Source organism: Perca fluviatilis, chromosome 17 (assembly GCF_010015445.1).
Source record: "Perca fluviatilis chromosome 17, GENO_Pfluv_1.0, whole genome shotgun sequence".
Lineage (NCBI taxonomy): Eukaryota > Metazoa > Chordata > Actinopteri > Perciformes > Percidae > Perca > Perca fluviatilis.
The window spans coordinates 30301213-30323419 of NC_053128.1; the positions used below are offsets into that span (position 1 = coordinate 30301213).

At 41.7% G+C, this 22207-nt stretch overlaps 2 protein-coding genes across 6 annotated transcripts in view; both read left to right on the plus strand.

The window, feature by feature from the left end:
• zmiz2 (zinc finger, MIZ-type containing 2) overlaps positions 1-9682 on the plus strand; it is a 51529-nt gene extending 41847 nt beyond the window's left edge. For 3 of the 5 annotated variants that reach the window (XM_039779695.1, XM_039779696.1, XM_039779697.1), the window contains exons 17-20: positions 442-683; positions 1868-1983; positions 6100-6309; positions 9399-9506. In XM_039779695.1, coding sequence (XP_039635629.1) covers positions 442-683; positions 1868-1983; positions 6100-6309; positions 9399-9506 — 676 coding nt within the window. Of the gene's footprint in view, positions 1-441; positions 684-1867; positions 1984-6099; positions 6310-7031; positions 7159-9398 lie in introns of all 5 variants that reach the window. The other 2 variants (XR_005636691.1, XM_039779694.1) reach the window with 2 other exon arrangements.
• A 5564-nt stretch (positions 9683-15246) lies between these two features.
• On the plus strand, positions 15247-20791 carry ppiab (peptidylprolyl isomerase Ab (cyclophilin A)). Its single transcript, XM_039779733.1, has 5 exons — positions 15247-15401; positions 17624-17654; positions 18642-18730; positions 18807-18979; positions 20395-20791. The coding sequence occupies exons 1-5, from the start codon at positions 15333-15335 to the stop codon at positions 20528-20530; spliced, it is 498 nt and encodes a 165-aa protein (XP_039635667.1). The 5' UTR covers positions 15247-15332; the 3' UTR covers positions 20531-20791.
• The last annotated feature ends 1416 nt before the right edge of the window (positions 20792-22207 follow it).

Here is a 22207-nt window from a genome sequence, read left to right on the forward strand (position 1 = left end):
TGGGGTCCTATTTTAACGATCTGAGCGCACAGCGTGGAGCGCCTGGTGCAGGTGCGTTTAGGGCGTGTAGGAATCCACTTTTGCTAGTATAATGGCGGAAAAAAAGGGTCCGTGCGCCAGGTGCATGGTCCTAAAGGGTTGTACTTAGTGTCTTCATTAATCAGAGGTGTGTTTTGGGTGTAACATGCAATCAACCAATCAGAGATCATCTGCCATTCCCTTTAAAAGCCAGGCGTGTTTGGACCTTGGAGCATTGCTGTTATGATGGAGGATTTGCTGAGCAGGAATGAGAGATTTTCAGGAGAAGAAACTGCTTGTGCGTGTAGTGAAAGTGTTTACTGTTTACTGTCACAGAGGAGAAACTAGAACTAACAAAGGAAACACAGTTGGCATTTCATTTAATAGTTATTAACTATTTGTATCTGTGTCTTCCTCTCTCAGTTCTGACTATGAGGAGATCACCATCGACCCGGTGTGCGGTTGGAGGCCAGTTCCAGTCAAACCCGACCTGCACATAAAGGAGGAGCCAGACGGTCCGGTCCTGAAGCGCTGCCGAACAGTCAGCCCGAGTCATATGGTCCTGCCTAATGTGATGGAGATGATCGCCGCTCTGGGCCCGGCGTCGTCCCCCTACCACAGTCTGACTGCAGGTGGCCGCAACACGCCCGACTACAACAGGCCAGGTACAGTAGGGCCAAGACTGAGGAGGGAAGCTCTGTATGGGGGAGGGGTCAGTGGGGGGGAAGTAGCCCTCTAAGACGGGGAACTGAAGCCGTTATCTCTGCTGTATTCAAAGCCACCAGACTCCTTTTGACAAAAACAGGTATTTTACCTCGCAGAACACGGGAGTTGCTACAGTTAAATATCTGTGCTCGGCAGGAATCTGCAAGAATATATTCCACGGATGTGCAAAGTTTCACAGTATTATGTTATTATAGTATATAAAAAGAATACGAACTCGGGGCTAGCGCTGCACAATATATCGTTTTTTTATCGTCATCGCGGTATGAACTGGCTCAATAAACTAATTGCAAAAGGCTGCGACGTATCACGAAAGACACTCTGGAGATTTTTTTTTGTGTTAATTGGAAGAAAATATCAGCAGAAAACTGCACTTTAAAAATGTAACGGTCATTCTTTCTTTTTTAGCGCTGCCTTTAATATTCAATTCAATGTTCAGTTTGTTTGATAAAATAACGTTGGAAATGATTTCCTTTTGTTGGTTTTCAATTCAACAATCAATTTGTTGTAGTTCAGCGGAATACTGGAAGCAGTCTTTGATATCAGGGGCGCCTGGGTAGCTCACCTGGTAGAGCGCGCGCCCGTATACAGAGGCTCCTCGACGCAGCGGCCACAGGTTCGACTCCGACCTGCGGCCCTTTGCTGCACGTCATTCCCTTCTCTCTCCCCTTTCTTGTCTAAGCTGTCCTGTCATAATAGAGGCCTAAAAATGCCACACACAAAAAAATAGTTTGCTATCTGCTTATTTATGGCAAGTAATATCATTATCGCATATTTTCCTCATATCGTGCAGCGCTGCTCGGGGCTATTTAAGGTATAAAAGATCTTTATAAACATGGTGTAAGGAATGAGTCATTTTGACTGGTACAGTATGTGACGTATATATAATCTATAAATACACGTACTTCGCAAAATCACACTTTCCAGCTCAGTCAGTCAGATCATCTGCTCGTAGATGGGAAGTGACCCAGAACAATATTCCAAGACCAGTCCCCCCCCCCATATACGTCTTCTTAAACTCCACAGCTGGAAGCTGCACTGCTCACTATTATACAAGAGAAAACAAACAGTCTACACCGAGCTGTGTCTAATTGGATGTAATGTGTTTTTCTTTATGGTCCTGTAGGGAGCCAGGGATTCTCCAGCCAGGCGGGATTCACGGACTTCCCCAACACTCCTGGCACCCCGACACTCGGAGAGTACGCCTCCTCTGGACCTCCACTCCCCTATCAGTCTGAGCAGGTCAGACACCTTTAACGTACATGTCTTACGTAACCCATGAATGAGCGAAACACACAGGAAGCGTGTTCCCTTCAATCGACGTAGCCTCTGGATCTCTCTGTTGGGTTCACTCTGTGCGTTGTCCTTAACGGTTGAGTAGGCAACAATGTAACCGGAGTATAGATGGATCACGGAGCTTCCTTCACGCACAGACCCAGAGTTAGAGGTATCGGTTATGTAACTGATGTCTGAATGTGACCTAGTTTAAAATGGGCTCCTTTTTCAACCAGTAGACTTAAAAAAGGGAAGATACCACACAAGAAACTTGAAACGTTGAACTTTAGTTTCTTCAATAAATTGTTGATGCTGAGCAAGAGCAGAGTACGGGATGATGTGCAAATTTGTTTTTGTTTTTCATAAAGTCAACCAGTAAACGCTGTGGAAGAGGATTAGGGCCACATGTGAAAAATGTATTTTGAGTTCTGAGTTTAAAGTCAGAATTCTTACTTTAAAAAAAAAAAAGAGTCCGAATCCTGAATTTAATCACAGAATTCAATATTTTTTGTCACATGTGGCCCTAATCCTCTTCTGTTAAAGGTAAAAGAATAAGAGTCAAGATATTCTATATCTTTCTTATTGTCAATAAATCCCACGAAAAGACAAAGAATGGCAGTATCGTGTTCAAGGTCTGATTGATCTTACGCCCTTAAGCAAGGCCAGGCAAGTTTATTTATATAGCACATTTCATACCTGTGGCAATACAATGTGCTTCACACAAAATAAAAGCAAGGGTCAGTACATGATCATAAAAACAGTAAAAAAAATAAATAAAAGCCTGAGAGCATCAAAGCATAAAAACAGTGAAAGATAAAAGCATAAAATAAAGAAAACCATAGTAAAAATGATTGGTCTACTACAATAAGTAGTAATGCTTCAATGAAGCATTAGCAGAAGGCATCTGAAAAGAGTTTAGTCTTAAGTCTGGATTTAAAACTGAATAGCTGAGGTGTTTTTGATGCCTTCTGGAAGTTGGTTCCAGAGGTGAACCGCGTAATGGCTGAGTGCTGAGTGCTGCCGTTTTTCTAAAAGATGTTTCTGTCTGATCTTAGAGACCTGAGTGGAGCATACTGCAGAAACATGTCCGATAGATATTTTGGCCCTATTCCATTAAGCGACTTGAAAACAAGCAGCAGTGCTTTAAAGTCAACCCTGTAACTTACTGGGAGCCAGTGCTGGGATTTCAAAATAGGGGTTATGTGCTCAGTTCTTTTTTGTTTTTGTAAGAACTCTGGCTGCTGCGTTTTGTATTATTTGAAGCTGTTTAAGGGTCTTTTTTAGGAAGGCCTGTGAACAGCCCATTGCGGTAATCAACCCTACTGGAGATAAAGGCATGAATCAGTTTCTCCAAGTCATCTTTTGACTTAAAACCCCTACGTTTTTGGCAATATTTTTGAGATTCAAGGCACCGAACGCCTGAATGCTCGGAGCGCCGTCCGGTGTGGATTTCGTCTCTGACATCCCTCCGTGCATAATACATGTGTAATAAAGACAGGGCGCCGTCTCGACCTGCTGGCATTTGTTTAAAAGGTTTGCTGCGTTTGACCAAGTGCAGTGTGAACACAAACCAAACCAAATGAAAAATACAACCGTGGTGCAACTTCCCCGCAAAGTTTTTGATTTAAAGTGTTAATTTGCAATATGTGAACAGAAACGGACAATAAATAATCATAAAATCAAAATAACTAAATAACAACATATTATTATAAGAAGAAGAAGACATGCCTTTATTTATTTATCCAGCCAGGGATATTCACATTTTACAGTACAGTTGCACACAGGCCTGAAATACACATACACACACACACACACACACACACACACACACACACACACACACACACACACACACACACACACACGCTCAGGACTGATACATGCTATACACACTAATGGAGAGATGCCAGAGTGAGGGGGGGGGACTGCTCCCTGAGATGCGCGCCCCCCCTCCGGCTCCCAAACCAACTCTCTAAGGACTGAGCTACTGCCACCCCAAATATGTCCATTATTATTATTATTATTATTATTATTATTATTATTATTATTATTATTATTATAATTATTATAATAATAATAATAATAATAATAATAATAAATAGATTAATAATAAAATTCACAGCAAAGGATATTGTCAAAAACTTTGTCGATTTGTTAACATATTGGAAAAGTTTACCAAACTGAAAGTGTGAAAGCGCCGTTGGTTTCCGGGAGCTTTAGCTGGTTGCCGAGTGCGCTGCTGCGTTAGTCACCAACACTGACTGTCTCGTCCTTCTGGCTTGTGAGTTGGTTTAAGAGCCTTTAACTGAGGCTGAAGTAGACAGCGCTGACTGAGAACATATTCGCTCACATACCGCGCCGCTAAACCACATACCACCTGTCGCAGGCAGCTGCTCGCCAACAACAACAACGCGTGTCCTCTACTGTCACACACTTCTGTTCAGTTCAGTTTTATTCACAAAAAGTTAAAAGGCAAGTACAATCATAAGACATAATGCAGATATGTGAAATGGGACACCCCTGGTAAGCTATCTGAAGCTTGTGTAAAGGGGCCCAGACACTAGCAAATGATACACATTATTAATGCAATCATATTGTTTGGATAAAAATGTACATGTATTATAAAATAACATTTACAACCTAGAAGGGAAAAACAGCTCTAACCCTACTTTAGTGGTCCCAAGACATTTATTCCACCAGTCTAAGCATTGGTCAAATAGATAAGATGCACAAACGTATAACAAGTGAAAATAACAGTACAGTGTGCATATTTGGCGGCGTGTTTTGGGGTCCTTACCCAAAAAAAAAGATGTTTTTCAATAAAAAAAATGCAATTTGACATAATTTTGGACTGTTACTATCACCATATCTGTGTCTAAAACGTCTAAATCTAGGGCAGATCATAAATAAAAAACACTTGAAAAGCTTGAAGACAAAACTTGCTAAAGAAGTCGTTTCTGGCCCTTTTTCATTTCATATTCATTCAGCTTAGGTGCTGCCCAAACACGGCTCGGGTGCTGCATCTGCGACTTATAACAGCTGTAGAAATTTCCATAGAAATTAAACAAAAGTGCTGGTGCTCAGCCACTTAGAGGAACACGCCACTGTATTTTGGAATAGGGGTTATTCACAGTCTCCCCTAGATTTAGATAGATGGGCAAACACATTTTTGTCTCTGTGCATGCACTGTCTTAGTCCGGCAGCGCCACTGCTAGTTTAGCTTAGCATATTGAATAAAATCCTTTGTTGCCGCATAGCATAGTCGTGAGTAAAAGTGAGCCAAAAAAAAGTATTACTTCTTTTGGCCTGTGTATTCACAACAAGTAACTATAGCAATGCAGATTAAAGGACAATTCCGGCGCAAAACGAACCTAGGGGTTAATAACCGATGTGTACCCACTCTGTCGTTCTCTGGGATATGTTTTCATGCTAATCGAATGGGTTTGTAGCTTGAAACGAGCTAGCGCGGACCGCGAAAAGACAGTAGCTCCCAAGACGGCGGCCGCCTGTATAAGAGAACGCGACTGTCTTTATAAACTATCTTTTTTAATAAACTGTCTGTACACTTACAAAGTTCTCAATGCTTCGGTTTACATGTAGGGACCCTCATTATGCTACCGTGGAAGCGTGGTGCTATTTTGAGCCTTTTTAGCGGTACAAAATAGCGATTTGTTTTTACTTTCCCTGTGCTCCGAATACTAGCGTTGTAAGCTAATCAGCGGTCCGCGCTAGCTTGTTTCAAGCTACAAACACATTCGATTAGCATGAAAACATGTCCCAGAGAACGACAGAGTGGTACACTTGTTATTAACCCCTAGGTTCATTTTGCGCTGGAATTGTCCTTTTAAAACTAGGCCATTTCCTAGGCAGATATTGACGTGGGACTATATTGGGGCGAAGCACTGCTACTTGGGCGCAGAGATATCACGCAGCACCTGAAAAGACCACAAGGATTACACCTCATGCTTAGTGTTCTCAGTGAATTCAACGTGTTGGACAGAAGCAGCGTCTTATTTTTAATGACCATAAAATAAAGCTTCTCCTGTCTTGTCTTTGTGTCTCTTCCTGGTCCGTCCCCATCAGACGTCTCATTCTGGGCGGATGGACCACGGCCACAACATCCTCCAGCAGCACGGTTCAGCCGTTCACGGCAATCCCAGTCTCGGCGACGCCGGCAGCCCGCTGCCGCAGCGGAACGTCAATTCCCAGAGTTCCCGGCTGCAGAGCGAAGGCTCCTTCGGTCTGGGAGGCCCCGGAGCGCCCGGAGGAGAGGGGCCCGATCACGCGCTAGATGTGAGTGGACCAACCTGTTGACTCCGTTTTATATAAGCCAGTCCCTCCAGAAAAACGCGATTATCATAATTCAACGCATAATCTGCCAAAGTCCGCATATTTATGCACTTTCGCCACATAAATTGCCGATTTCCGCGCAAAATATGCGGGGCTTGCATGATTTCATAATCCCCGCATTTTTGTTGCAAAAAGGTCGCATATAAAGTCACATATATCTCAGCAGAAAGTTGAAAAATGTTGTTTACTTCACACAAGAGCAGCCAGTTTCCCCTGTTGCCATGGGAACGTTATGAAGTGACGTAATTACGCAACGTGAACATCATTCTCTTTTTCATCAAACAAGTTGCAGTTTTTGCAAGTTCCCGAAATGTTATTGCATAAAATTGCATAAATATCATATATAGCATATCCCATCGTATTTTTTTAAGAAAACGTGCCGCATAATCAAGGATTTTTGCCCCGCAACAATCACAAAAAAAAACTCTGCGTTTTTCTGGAAGGACTGGTAAGAGCGCGTACTTGACTGTGACTTCATGTCTCTGTTTGATAGTTGAGGGCACATATATTTCTGAAACTGCTACAAGTGAAATGTGGGACTTTAACTTTTATTTTCCCTGCTATTGGCAAAACTCAAGAATAGAAGGTAATTATCACCACTTCTTTTAAAATACTCCTTTTAACATTTGAGAAATTTGCTTATTTGCTTTTTCGCTGAGAGTTAGATGAGAAGATCCATACCACCCTCATGTCCTTACGGGGATTATGAAGCTACAGCCAGCGGCGGGATAGCTTAGCTTAGCATAAAGACTGGAAACAGGGATGAAACAGCTAGCCTGGCTCTCTCTAAAGGTAAAAAAACAAATCGACCTAACAGCACCTCCAAAGCTCACTCATTAACACGTCATACCCTGTTTGTTTGAAGGGTAACTTTGATGTTCCCCCTGGACCCTTTTTTCCGCTCCATGTTTTATGTTTGCAGGTGACTGATGGGAACAACGATCTTCTGGGTCCAGTATTAAGCGAGACACAAGCTGCAATGTAACGTTTAACGGGCTAGAGCGCACTTTTTAAGTTTCCAACAAACAGGATCTTCAGGGTTCATACGTTTTTGAAAAAACCTGGAAAAGTTATGGAATTTGAAAAATGCAAATTCCAGGCCTGGAAAGGTTTTGAAAAACTAAAAAGACCCAGAAAGTTTGGGGAAAGTCATGGAATTTTTTTTTTTTTAACACACAGCATAGTAATATGTCATTAATAAATGTATTTTCACGTCGTCTGAACCACATACATTATCGTTAATTTTATAGTTAAACCTCTGAGGGGAAACTTCAACACAGATTTGTATTCTTATTGTATAATGTCGACTGACATTTTCAGGTAAACATAGTCATGGATATTTGCCGAAAGGTATTGGTTAAAATGCGTATGAACCCCTGATCTTCCTCTTGAACAGAAAGGTCTATCTCTGTAGGGATCCTTTCCATAATGCCGTCAGACACTTAGAATAATAATAATAATCTTAGCCTGTCGGAGGCAAAACCAGAACTTTTAGTGGACAGTTGGGACTCGCCGATATATAGGATCACTCGCAGCTCGGTTTAACGGCTGCCGGTTACAGCGTTCTCGCTGAACACTGGACCAGTTTCAAAGATCTTTGTTCAGATAGTCACTAAGACACAAAAACATGGAAAATAGGGTCCAGGGTTAAAAAAAACAACAACAACCAAAATCACCCTTTAATCTGTACAAAAGTGTAAAAATGGTGACCGGGTTGGCTCAGCGGGTAGAGCAGGCACACATATATACATAGAGGTTTATTCCTCGACGCAGAGGTCCAGGGCTTGAGTCCAACCTGTGACGATTTCCTGCATGTCTTCCCTCTCTCTCTCTCTCTCTCTCTCTCTCTCTCTCTCTCTCTCTCTCTCTCTCTCTCTCCCCTTTCTCACCTAGCTGTCCTATCCATTAAAGGCGGAAAAGCCCAAAACCATAATCTTGAAAAAGTGTAAAAATGATAATTAGTCGTTGTGTGGGGGCATACTGTAGCAGAATATTTCTTGACCAGGAGCAGTAACTTCAGAGGTGAGAACAAAACCTCCTGAGACGTATTTTCGGAGTGATTGTAGAAAAATATCACTGCTCATGAAGGTTATCTGAAGCCATATGTATAATTTAAGAAGAGGTTAAGTTTTTTTTGTTTTTTTTTCTTGCCTTGACTCTCCGTGCATCTTCATTGTCTGCACTTAACCTCGACTCCAGTTTTTCTTTCGTACGGAAGAGGATTAGGACCAAAAAATGTTTGATTTCGGAGATTAAAGTCAGAAAATGTATTTGAGTTCTGAGTTTGAAGTCAGAATTCTGACTTTATTCTCCGACTAAACGTGGCCCTAATCCTTTTTTCCGTACTTCTGTTTTGATTTCAGCTAATTTCCCTTCCTTCCCAGTTCAAACATTGAACATAAACTTTTAAAAGTCACGTTTTTTTTGCAGAAAAACATACCGCGAGTAACACTGGAGGGTTTGTTCTTAACAATGAACATCTCTGATTGGCTGTTCTGCACTGAGCAGCTGGTCTTTAAGGTTGCCTTTATACTTCCCTGTAAGGAGGAGTTAGCATCTTTTTCTAAATTGGCTCTTTAGAGCGGTCATAGATATAATTCTTACAATTTTGGCAAATACAGACCTTGACCTCCACTATTTCTCTGCAAAGATGAATCAATTAGTTGTCAACTTTTAAACAAATCGCCAAGTATTTAGATAATCGATTAATTGGTTTTTCACTTTTTTGTTGGAAAAAAGTCAAACTTCTCTGATCGCAGCCTTTTAAATATGAACATGTTCTAGTTTCTTCTCTCCTCTGGGACAGTAAACTGAATATCTTTTGAGTTGTGGACAAAAACAAGACATCTTTGGGCTTTTTGGGGAACTCTGATCCACACTTTTCACCTTTTTCTGACACGTTAGAGACCGACCAACTAATCCATTAATGGAGAGAATAATCCACAGATTACATGACGGTGAATATAATCATTGGGTGCGGCAGCTACAGTTTGGTGTTGAATTTAATTTTGAATTCTCTGTCTGTCGTTAAGCTTCTTCCTGAGCTGACCAACCCGGACGAGCTGCTGTCCTACCTGGGCCCCCCCGACCTGCCCAACAACAGCAGCGATGACCTGCTGTCTCTGTTCGAGAACAACTGACCGCCTTCACCTTGTCCCACCAGTCCTCTTCCAGCCTCGGCTTCTCCTTCTCCGTCTGCTGTAGCCCCGCCCTCATTGGTCCAAGACAGCGCTGTGTGTGTGTGTGTGTGTGTGTGTGTGTGTGTGTGTGTGTGTGTGTGTGTGTGTGTGTGTGTGTGTGTGTGTGTGTGTGTGTGTGTGTGTGTGTGTGTGTGTGTGAGCGTCGAGTGTGTGTGTGTGTGTCAGTGCGCCGCGTGTGTGTGTGTGTGTGTCAGTGTCGTGTGTGTGTAGTCAGTGTGTGTGTCAGTGCGTGTGTGTCAGTGCGCTGCGTGTGTGTCAGTCGCGTGTGTGTGTCAGTGCGTGTGTGTGTGTCAGTGCGTGTGTGTGTCAGTGCGCGTGTGTGTGTATGTGTGTGTGTGTGTCAGTGCGCGTGTGTGTGTGTGTGTGTGTCAATGGGCGAGTGTGTGTATGTGTGTCAATGGGCGAGTGTGTGTCAGTGCGCAAGTGTGTGTGTGTGTGTGTGTGTGTCAATGGGCGAGTGTGTGTCAGTGCGCAAGTGTGTGTGTGTGTCAATGGGCGAGTGTGTGTGTGTGTGAGTGTGTGTCAGTGCGCGAGTGTGTGTATGTGTGTGTCAATGGGCGAGTGTGTGTATGTGTGTGTCAATGGGCGAGTGTGTGTATGTGTGTGTGTCAATGGGCGAGTGTGTGTGTGTGTGTGTGTGTCAATGGGAGAGTGTGTGCATGTGTGTGTCAATGGGCGAGTGTGTGTCAGTGCGCAAGTGTGTGTGTGTGTGTGTGTGTCAATGGGCGAGTGTGTATGTGTGTGTCAATGGGCAAGTGTGTATGTGTGTCAATGGGCAAGTGCGTGTCAGTGCGCGTGTGTGTGTGTGTGTGTCTGTGTGTCAGTGCGCGAGTGTGTGTGTTTTGGTGTATCTGTAGTTTGCTGTACTCTGGAATAGATTGATGCGGTCTACAGGAACCGGAGGGGACACGGTCTATCGTACAGAACCTAACAGCTCGGACTCTGCAGACCAGCATTTTAAACTATAGCACAAATCGCAGGCTGAAGGTTTTACGTATAAAGTATTTAATTTATGTTTTTAGTTTCATGGAATCTGGGATGTGTTAATGAGGAGTTAATGGACACATGATACAGTGGTTCCCGAACTTTTTTTCTTTCTGCCGCGGCGCCCTTTTGCACACACGCACATTCCTTGTAGATTACTTTGTAACGCAAAACGCTGTATTTCTACTGTTTACCTCGAGATCGCTGCAACAAAATATATTCATTATCATTGTGAGTCAGTTCCCAGAGTTGTAAAGTAAAATCTTTTCTCGTCATATTTTAAACTGCTGTATCCCACCCCCCACCCCACCCCCCACCCCCACACACCTACACCCCATTGCTTATGCTACCTTTCAGTTTGGGAACCACCGCACTGAAGGTTAAAGCTGAGGACATTCAGTATTTTTCTTGTTGTCAACAAACCCCACGAAAAGAGCACGCGCGACAAACACGAGACGCGCCAGTGCCGATACCAAACGCCGTCGTATCCGGGTTCACGACGCCATCCGGAGGCGCACACAGCACGGTGAATTTCGCCGCCTTCTCCAGGGAGTGCGTCTGGAGGACTGCCGCTTACTGCACTACTTGAGGAACAGATTTATCTGGGATTCAAACCACATAATGATGCCGATTTGTAAAAAGTCCGAATTCGTGCTTTGTCGGGGCCGTCTGCAAAGAACTCTTAAAATGCCTCGTTTGTGGATGGAGTTTGGATCGATCAGGGTCATGCTGTGCAGGAGAATCTCAACGCTGATGGGCAAGGCAGCTTCATTTGTATAGCACATTTCAGCGACGATGCCGTTAAAAAAAAAAACATTTGCTGAAGAGAATATTAAAATAGAATAAGACAGGTATGAAATACAATAATAAAAGTAACCGTGCAGTGTAAGAAATGAACAAATACTTAAAAAAAAAAAAAAGGAAGCCTCAAAAGTAATTTAAAAAACTTTGTGTTTTGCGTCTTTGCGTGGACTTTATATCTAATCGTACAGCACAAAAAGTTCGCTTCACGTTCTTACTTTCAGACTTCCGTACCGTAGTCTATATCGCCGATGTTTCATTTACGGGATTGTTCAGGTGCTGCCACGAAATTCTGCCAGATGTCCGTTACCTTTCCTCTTATGGCGTTCTAAACTCTGTCGATTTATGAGGACTATGGTTAACTGCTCTTCACATGTCTGCAGGGTAGCTAGACAATCTGAGTTCTCTGTTGCGCGACAAAAAGAACTTTTGAACGTACACGTTCCACCAAAACAAGTTGCTTCCGGAGGCTATTTTGCAGAGACACCGTACGACGATTGTGATCGATTTTTAAAGAAATGCCGATAAACCAGAGCACGGTTTTTCTCCCATCCCAGAATGCTGTGTGGACTAGCCAGTCCTTCCTCCGCGGCGTAACTGTCTCAGCCCAAACCCTCTGGATCCTACTGAAGACCGTAACGTTTTGAAAACGGGTCAAGAGTTTATACGTTCGTTATAATTTAATACTTTTCCTAAAACGGCTGGTCGATAGTTTGGTATCAAACAAACGGGAGGAAAATAGTGCATTTGTTGGGGACTATTTTCAGCGGCGGATTAATCCACTTTAGTGAGTGTTCGTGGCAGCAGGACGGTGTGTGTGTGTGTGGGATTTATTGACAGAAAGAAGAACCGAGACTGTCACCAGCTTTAACCTGAATACATAAGGATGTAAGATAAGGGCAGCGGCGACTATTTTGTTTCTCTATGATCAGTCAGATGTCGGAGTAAAAGAGTGACCTCGCGAAAAAAAGGAGAAAAAAAATATGAAGGCTGGGGGCCCAGGTGTACAATAGACTTTTTTTTTTTAAAATACATGAAGTTTGAGCTGAGGTTCATTGTATCTCTGACATCCTTCAGCACTGTGAAATATATATATACATATATATAAACTCCCATCTTTTCCTCCGTTTGGTTTCACCTTCTTTCGAAGGTTATTTTCAAGCATACTGTAAATGAGTACAGCTGTGTGTCGTGGCATTTTCTGCCATTTGAAAGCTACTAGTTATGTTTTTCAAATCGTTTTGACATGTATAACCCATCATGACGCGGGTTTGTGTACTGTATAATCAGCTGTTTTCATTAGAGAACGTGTGTGTATCAAATTAATTGTTAACCATGGTAATTTAAATGTTATTTAGTTGGATAATGGATCATTTGTTGGCACTGTATACATAATGTATGTTAGAAGAAAAAAAAAAAGTATAAAGCAATTGTAAAAAGGTCATGCTAATGCATGTATGACAGAAAACAGTCAGCGGACATTGAGCAATGCAGTTAAAGATGCAGATGAAATTATTCTTAATACCACTTTGTAAAGCTGACGGGGTTTTTTTCTATGAATGAGCTCACCCTTCGTGGTCCAACAAGAAATAACTGTTCTCCGCCAATTGAGCAACACGATAATGTTATATTTGGAAATGATGGACTATTTAACTGCAAATTTGCTAGATACAAAGGTTTTTTAATATGTAAACTATTCCACATATTTTGTAAAACATTGTAATTGCCATTATTTTCTATTTATTTTTTAATCATAATCGTCATTGTACCTACAGTTACCTTCCTTGTCCCTTTCCTGAATCTCAGAATCAGAATTAAAAATCACTTTATTTGACACACTTGTCTTCGCCAGGCTCTGGTATTTATAGTTCAACATTCAATTTAATAGTTATGTATTTCATTTTGCAGCCATTGGGTGGCCACGAACGTCCATAAATGTCGCAGGTTCTTGTACTTTAGTATTTACATTTTCTGCTACTTAATACACCACTGATACTTGAGAGGGAAATAATGCACTTTTTACTGCTCTACATTTATCAGCTGTGGTTTCTATTTTCTTTACAGATTATATTTTACATTCAAGTACTACTGTATTAGGTATTAGGGGACCACTAAGGCCTATATAAGAGACTTCAGATACAGTATTAGGGTACCACTAAGGCCTATATAAAAGAGACTTCAGATACAGTATTAGGGGACCACTAAGAGCTATATAAGAGACTTAAGATACAGTATTAGGGGACCACTAAGGTCTATATAAAAGAGACTTCAGATACAGTATTAGGGGACCACTAAGGTCTATATAAAAGAGACTTCAGATACAGTATTAGGGGACCACTAAGGCCTATATAAATGCATAAAAAGAGCACCATGAAAAGGATAGTTTGTATCTTTTTGAAGTGAAGTTGTACGGGGTACTTATCCATAGTCCGTTAAGTTTACGTTATATTTACAATATTTTCACAGCTGCACTTTGCCATCAGACAGCCCCGTTAACGTGCACGCGAAGGTAACCGAAGCCGTTATCTCTGCTCTCTTCAAAGCCACCAAACTCCTTTTGACAAAAACAGTCATTTAATTTCATCACCCCAGACCTTTTGACTTGTCATAGTAGGAAAAGCACAGCTGAAATTGATAACCTTAACGATGGCTCAGTTCCATCAAGTGTCCCAGTAAGATATTTCAGTGAGTCAGCATGCACAATACCAGGACCTCTCCTAAGTGGAATGCAGCCATCAGTAATGGTTTAATACCAGGACCTCTCCTAAGTGGAATGTAGCCATCAGTAATGGTTTAATACCAGGACCTCTCCTAAGTGGAATGCAGCCATCAGTAATGGTTTAATACCAGGACCTCTCCTAAGTGGAATGCAGCCATCAGTAATGGTTTAATACCAGGGTCTCTCCTAAGTGGAATGCAGCCATCAGTAATGGTTTAATACCAGGGCCTCTCCTAAGTGGAATGCAGCCATCAGTAATGGTTTAATACCAGGACCTCTCCTAAGTGGAATGCAGCCATCAGTAATGGTTTAATACCAGGACCTCTCCTAAGTGGAATGCAGCCATCATTAATGGTTTAATACCAGGGTCTCTCCTAAGTGGAATGCAGCCATCATTAATGGTTTATTACCAGGACCTCTCCTAAGTGGAATGCAGCCATCATTAATGGTTTAATACCAGGACCTCTCCTAAGTGGAATACAGCCATCAGTAATGGTTTTGAATGCACCTGTGCTTTTCATACTATGACATGTCAACATGTCTGCTGTGGAAAGGGGACTATTTTGATGGTAAAGGACTGTCCGACAGCAAGATAAAGCAGTGAAAATAATTTTAAATGCAGCATACATATACATATAGGCTACATGGTGTGTTTTAGGCATAGTTTATGGGTCTAAAATGCGATGTACGTGTGTATTCAGGCGTTCCACATTTTATTTCTTACACCACTGAAGTAGGCTACAGTAACTTAATGCTAACTAAAATGTATGCTAGGTCTACTAGTTCGCCTTCTTTTTTTAAGACATTTTTAACAGTGTTGGTGCGTGTTTACAGATATTTCCAGATGGAATAAACTACCTCAGTTTTTTTCCACACTCACACAGCATTGCATTTTGGGTGAGATGAATCTTTCCTTCTGTTTATACCATAGACCGTATGCTTTATACACGGATGCAAAGTTCAAGTTGCTGATTGTCACGACAGAAGCTCTCTTTTTATGGCGACGGCCACTGGACTGCAGTTGCCGTGGAGACGCCTCACCAACTGGCACAGCGCTTTGCCTTTAACCCCCCGCCCTCCTCCATTCCCATTGGCCCATTCTGGAGCCTTTCAAGAAGAACGTGGCTGTGATTGGCCCTCGGCAGACTTTACTTCACCGGCGCACAGACCCAAACAGATCCAGTGTCTCTGACGCGTTGTCAGGAATTCATACAAGTGCGTATTTCCATCATCATACCCGTATCACAGGCAGGTCTATCAACATGGGGAACCCCAAAGTTTTCTTTGACATCACCATTGATGGAGCCAACGCTGGCAGGATTATAATGGAGGTAAGAAAAACCGACTATTTCCTTGACATTTGTCCCGTTTTAGTTTTTTATTTAGGCGGCAGGAGGACTATCTTTTACATCCATCTGTATGATACAGAAGGCCTGGAGCTCTGACAGACATGTTGCAGTGCGTCAAACTCCTCTCATGCAGCTTTTAGGCTTCCATTTTAGTAGCTTTTTTGCATATATTATATATTTGTATTATTCTGATATGGTATAATTAATTGCTTAAATACAAATAAGCGCGTTTAAATCATAAACAAATCCTCCAAGAGAGATCATATCCGGATGGAAACGCCCAGCAGCGGCGGCAGCAGCAGCACAGCTGGTAATAACGGCACTGCAGTTAAGATGGGCAGGTCAGGCTGTAAACCACTGGAGAGGAATCGTATCTTCTGAACACAATAAGAGTTGGAATTATTGGTCGAGTTAATCGATTAGTCAATGGGCAGAAAATCAACCATTTTGACAATCAACTAATCGTTCGTAATTCAGGCAAAAATGCCCAACAATCTGTTTTCAGCTTCTCAAATGCCATCATTTCTTGCGTTATTTAGTTATATATATATATATGGTTATATATGGTTATATATGATGGTTGACTTAATGTCTTTGGGTTTTGGACTGCTGGTTGGACAAAAAAAGGCATTTTGAACAGGGATGTACCGATCCGACTTTTTCCGTCCTGATATCGATGCCTAGGGCTGGATGATATGGAGAAAATCACAATATTTCACAATATTTTTAACCAAATACCTCGATATCGATACCGCAACGATATTGTAGTGTTGACTATTGGTGCTTTCACAAAATATTTACACAATGAGATTTTTGATAAATAATCATCAGTAATGTGGATATAATGACTAAGTGGGTAAAGGCAAATAATAGAACAGCTATAGCAGTCTGGTAAGTTCAGACAATGACGTCACTTTACTGTAATGCAGCCTTTACAACCAGGAAAAGACTACACTTTACACTACCTCCGAGATAACTGACCGTATCGTACAATCATTGATATTTAATGGTCTAAGAATTAAATGCTTTATTAAAGTTAGTTACTGTATGGCCTCAAAGTTCTCTTTGTAACTCCGTGCATAATCATAACACCAGAAAGGCAAATACTGGTCATATAACAATCCCCTATCCAAAAACTAATTTTATGAAGAAAACTGTCCTGTATAGAGCTATTGTCATCTGGAATAACATTCCTATTGAAGTGCGTCAGCTTTGTAATAAGCAGTCATTTAAAAGAAATCTTAGATGTTTTGTGTTGATGTAGGTTTTTATATGTTTAGATTAAAGTAATTATATTAATATTGTATTAACATTTAGTCCTACTATGAATGGAAATTAGATTGTATGTATGTATGTGTATGTATGTATAGATATGAAATGTGTATATTCGATTTTGTTATGATTGAAATGTGTATATTGTTGTTTAGAATGGACCCCAGGGAGACTAGCTGATTGCACAGACTTTCAGCTAATGGGATCCTCAATAAATAAACAAATAAACACTTACCATATTACGATTTTACGATTTCCAAAAATCTAAGACGATATCTAGTCTCATATCACAATATCGATATAATATTGATATATTGCCCAGCTATAGTACACCTTCCACCTTATACCTTCGTTCCACCATGTGGAAGAGACTGAAGGCACCAGACTTTGCTAACTAAGACAAAATATCATAGATGTGATGTATTGAATTCTTATTTATTTGTACACTCAACTCTTCCAGCATGTGACACACAGAGGGGGAAAAAACTAACAAAACCTGTGCATCTATTCATTTTTCCGATCCCCGATCCAGCTATTTTTGTCAATATCGGGACCGATATCCAATCTTAATATCTGATCGGTGCACCCCTTATTTTGAATAAGTAATATTTGGCTTTTTTTCTATTAAATTACAATGTTCAATGTTTTTTTGTTTTGTTTACAGACAAACCGTTTCACCGAGATAACAATTTTGATATTAATCAATAATGAAAATGAAGTTGCAGACCTAAACGCAATATAATGTTTGGGCTTTAGGCCTCTAATCGTGCTTAGTTTTATAAACTAAGGTAATAATAATTTGTTGTTGCTGGTGTTTTCAGACATTTTGAATCTCTATTGCTACACACACACACACACACACACACACACACACACACACACACACTTCTGCTGTGTATTGGTCACTGATTGAAACGTCTTGTGTTTTGCAGCTCCGGGCTGATGTGGTCCCAAAGACTGCAGGTATGTAAGACTTAACAAAAAGGAGAACACTGTAAGTCCACTGCATGCCGCATCACCTACTGTACAGAGCTGCTGGTCTGGTTTTACCCCCCCCCCCCCCCAAAAAAAAAAAAACACACACACCTAAAATGCATTCATGTTTGGTTGGGGAAAATACGCGTCCCCATTAATTTCTGCTGAGAGTTTATTCTGAATATGGGTCGAGGCTGCGGGTGATTCAGAGTGTGAGAGCACTGCACAAAGAGCCTGCCTTCTGCAGAGCTGGATGTTAGTGTAAACAGCAAGACGCTGCTGTGATTAATGAGAGGAAAATATGGATTGGTTGTTCTTTCCTACAACCTTAATGCAACTCCCAACGAGAGAAGCTGCATGATGCATTGCTGACTTTTGACTTTAGCCACTGTTGGTTATATATGACCTCCTTTTATACTGCATGCAGAGTAAGTGTCCTATATTCTGCCTTTTGTGCATAGAGTACATGCTGTTTCTGCTTTTTCTGCACTTTCATTGCCATATTCTCAAAAGCAGGGGCTTCAAACTAACGGCCGAGGGCCGGATACGACCCATGAGACGGTTTTTATAAAGCCCCGCATGTGTCTAGTGGTCCTCAAGGGGTCAAAAAATGTTTACATCGACAACTTCTCAGTCCCTCCCCCCCTTTCTGCTGAAGCCCAAAACTGTCTCCTAAGCCCCTCCCCCCACAAGGGAGAATGAATGTGTGTGCATGAGCAGTGATTGACACGCAGTTAGACACCCCCCCTGGCCCTGATTGGTGCATCTGAACAGAGAGCTGTGGATTTTTGCAAATCTCACTACAGGCTCTAGATGGAGCCAGAGGAGCTGGATTTTTACTTTAAATGACCTGCTTCATGTAGTTCTACTGGAACATAGGGTCAGTTTCAGCTAATATGACAGAAAGTTAGTTTTATAAGTCTTACCTACTGCACCTCAAGTATTTTAATGAAGTGCCGTGTCTTTATTCAACAGAAAATTTCCGTGCTTTGTGCACCGGGGAGAAGGGTTTTGGCTACAAGGGCTCCACGTTCCACCGTCTCATCCCTAAATTCATGTGCCAGGTACAGTGAAGACAAGGAACTAGATCTTTTGATTGTTGTTGCGACAAATGCTGAGTTAACCTTTTACTTTTTTCAGGGAGGGGACTTCACCAATCACAATGGAACTGGAGGCAAATCCATCTACGGGGAGAAGTTTGCAGATGAGAACTTCCAGCTGAAGCACACAGGCCCGGGCATCCTGTCCATGGCTAATGCCGGGCCCAACACCAACGGATCCCAGTTCTTCCTCTGCACAGAAAAAACTGACTGGTGAGCTCCACTTACAAAACAAACTTTACTCCTTATTGGTCACATACACCATAGTACAATCTAGTGAAATTCTATTACTGCATTTAACCCATCCTATAGTATTAGGAGCAGTGGACCGCTATACACACAGTGGTGGATTTCTGAGGACTATGGTTGACTGCTCCTCAGATCTCTGCAGGGTAAATCCAGACAGCTAGCTAGACCATCTGTCCAATCTGAGACAAAACTTTGATGAAGGAAAGTATGTGGGCATGATTCTTGTTGATTTGCAAAAAGCTTTTGATACTGTAAACCATGCAATACTACTATCAAAGCTACAAAGTATAGGCTTCAGAAATACTGCTGTGAAGTGGTTCACCTCTTACCTCACTGGACGGACTCAAGTTTGTGATGTTGAGGGGACCATATCAGATCCTCAGGATATTACTTGTGGGGTGCCCCAAGGTTCAATCCTTGGCCCCCTTTTATTTTTAGTTTATATTAATGACATGCCAGCTGCAGTGAAATGTAAGCTATACACACAGGGTCCATGGGAGCAACTTGGGGTTCAGTGTCTTCCTCCTCATTTTGACACAAATACATATTAATAAATGACATTTTGATGTTTGAAAGTCTCGAGGTTTTGACATAAATGCAGATATATAAATGTAATTAAAAATAAATAAATAAATGAATAATTATCAATTTTCAAATATTGTACCTGTCAATACAGAAGGAAATATTCTGGAGCCTATTTTGCCGTCAATACTGCCGACGTTGTCTTTGCTGTAATCAGATCAGTATATATTTATGTTTTATGTTTATGGTAAACATACATGTGTCCAGACAAGGCTAGCAGCAGCAGCGCCGCGTCAGACATGTTTCTGGTGTGCAAAAACATAGAAAACGCCACGCAGCCGCGACGCAACTGACGCGCAACAGAAACGCCACGCTCACGCCACGCAGGCAGTGTGCAGGAGCCCTTAGACACGTGGCTGGAGGAGGATTGATTCGCTAACCTTGTGGTTATGGGGCAACATTTTATACCTCCGAGCCACAAGCCACCTTTGACCCATGTGCTGCTGCATTCAGGTTTGATTAGTCTGGATCAACGCAAGAACATTTCCAGGATAAAGCCTGATGTCATACGACGTGCATTTTTTCTTTTGCGGGGTGCAAATGTTCTGCCAAAACAAGTTCCTTCCCGAGACTATTTAGCAGAGCCACAGTCGCTGCGTCCGGAGCTTAGCTCCGCCCAAGACGATTGTGATTGGTGTAAAGAAATGCCAATAAACCAGAGCACGTTTTTCTCCCATCCCAGAGCATTTTTTTCCCCTTCCTATCCCAGAGTGCATCTGTGGTTTAGTTAGACTTTACTCCACTTGAGATGTTGAGATGTTGGTCTGTCATACTAACCGACTTCCTCTCCCCTCCAGGCTGAACGGCAAGCACGTGGTGTTTGGCTGCGTTGTGGAGGGCATGGATGTTGTCAAGGCGATGGAGAAGCAAGGCACGAAGAGCGGCACTCCTAAAGCCAAGGTTGTCATCGCCGACTGTGGGGAATTAAACTAGAGCGACGAGGCTCCTTCAGCTGGGATGTATCCTCTACCGTCCACAGCCCAGTTAATCTCTGAGATAGTCGTGTATATCTGCTCCATCCGTAGAGAACCCCCCAGTTAACCCTGCTTCCTCCTCCGAAAATGTCCGTCTCCTGCGTTGATATTCGTTGTGTAATATTTTGTACCTTCTAATTTGTTCCTTGAGGACCACGTTTGTTAACAAAATCTGAATGAAATGATCTCGATGTTGTAAATAAAACAACTTGAAAGCTTACTATGTGTATGTCCTCTCATTGATGAATACCAGCTGTCTGAAGTTTAGTGTTTGTCCTCGGGTCAATTTTGACCTATTTTCAAAATAATTCTATAGGCATATCAGAAAAATTTGGGTTTCTTTCAACCAAAAAAAAAAAAAAAAAAAAGTAAGGTGGATGGTTCTACAACGCTCTTCACAAGTAAAATAAATGATCAGTTCACTACTTTCATTGAATGTGGGTATTTTATTCAATTTTATAGCATTTGAAAAAGTTATGATAAAAGAACGTTGAAAAAAAAGTGACAAATGTCGATTTAAAAAGTGACAAAAATGGCAGAAAAAGCTCAAAAAAAAAAATCCCAACGTTAGTCTAATTATTGCCAGTGGAAAAGATTATTGCTGTTGACACTTTTCACCACTAGATGTCAGTGCAGGTTAACTGGTGATTTAATACTAAAACCATGAAAATAATAACTCTTGGAACGGGTTAATGTGTATAAAAGGTGCTTTTTCATATATTTACACCATATTTACACAAGTACAGTGCCCGGGCTAATTGCTTGGCCTGTGGATTTTCTCCAGAACCATTGTACTCTAAAATATATAAATATATTGCGCTAATAATGCCTCTCTTTTTACTTTAACTAAACATTTGGAAGCATAACTTGTTTTAAGAGGATGGAAGAGTGAAGGAGTGCCTTCAATCCAGGAGAGCGCGTGTGAGACGGCTAGAGTGGCGGCATTTGAAAAGAGGTCATATAAACGGTTTGCCAGATTGGATGTCTATACTAGAAAATGGGGAAAGTACCGAAGCTTTCTGGAGGACTCCTAAGAAGCTCTGTCCGTAGGGGAGAGACGTGTGATGGGCCATTTAGTTATTTTGTATTTTGTTAAAAAATGAAAAATAAAATGTAATTTTTAAATTGTAAAACTAAAAAATGAAAGCAGAACTTGTACTGTGCGCTCACAGGCGGTTTTACCATACTACATAAAGCGCCACGTGAGTGTGTTTTTTGGTCATTTATTCTTTATAAAACTCCAACTGCAACACATGTTGCAGCCCCGTTCAGCTAGAGATTCGGCATGTCCCCTTTTGTTTCGGTGTAGGAGTCACACATCGTGGTAGTTTTAAGGTGATGTGGCCCGGGCAGCAGAAGCAGGGAACCCGGCTCAGCAGAGCACAGAGCCTGAGAAATGTTCACAACCACCGGCAACAAAACAGCGCCTATGTTCCCACAGCCCTATGTTCCCACATTTCTAAGATTATTTTTCCAAAATTAGGCCCTATGTTCCCACATTTCCTTTTTCATAAATTTGTATCTGATCGTATCCCCCTTTCTCCCAATTTGGTAGCCAATTACACCCAACCTCTTATCCAGTAGCAGTGGACTACAGATGGAATGTAACCCTAACCCTATAACATAGGGCCTAATT

Excerpts from the sequence above, each read along its gene's own strand:
- ppiab (XM_039779733.1), top strand. The coding sequence starts at position 15,333 with ATGGGGAACCCCAAAGTTTTCTTTGACATCACCATTGATGGAGCCAAC. Across the intron at positions 17,655-18,641 it reads TGTGGTCCCAAAGACTGCAG|AAAATTTCCGTGCTTTGTGC; the intron begins GTATGTAAGACT and ends TTTATTCAACAG. Across the intron at positions 18,731-18,806 it reads TCCCTAAATTCATGTGCCAG|GGAGGGGACTTCACCAATCA; the intron begins GTACAGTGAAGA and ends TACTTTTTTCAG.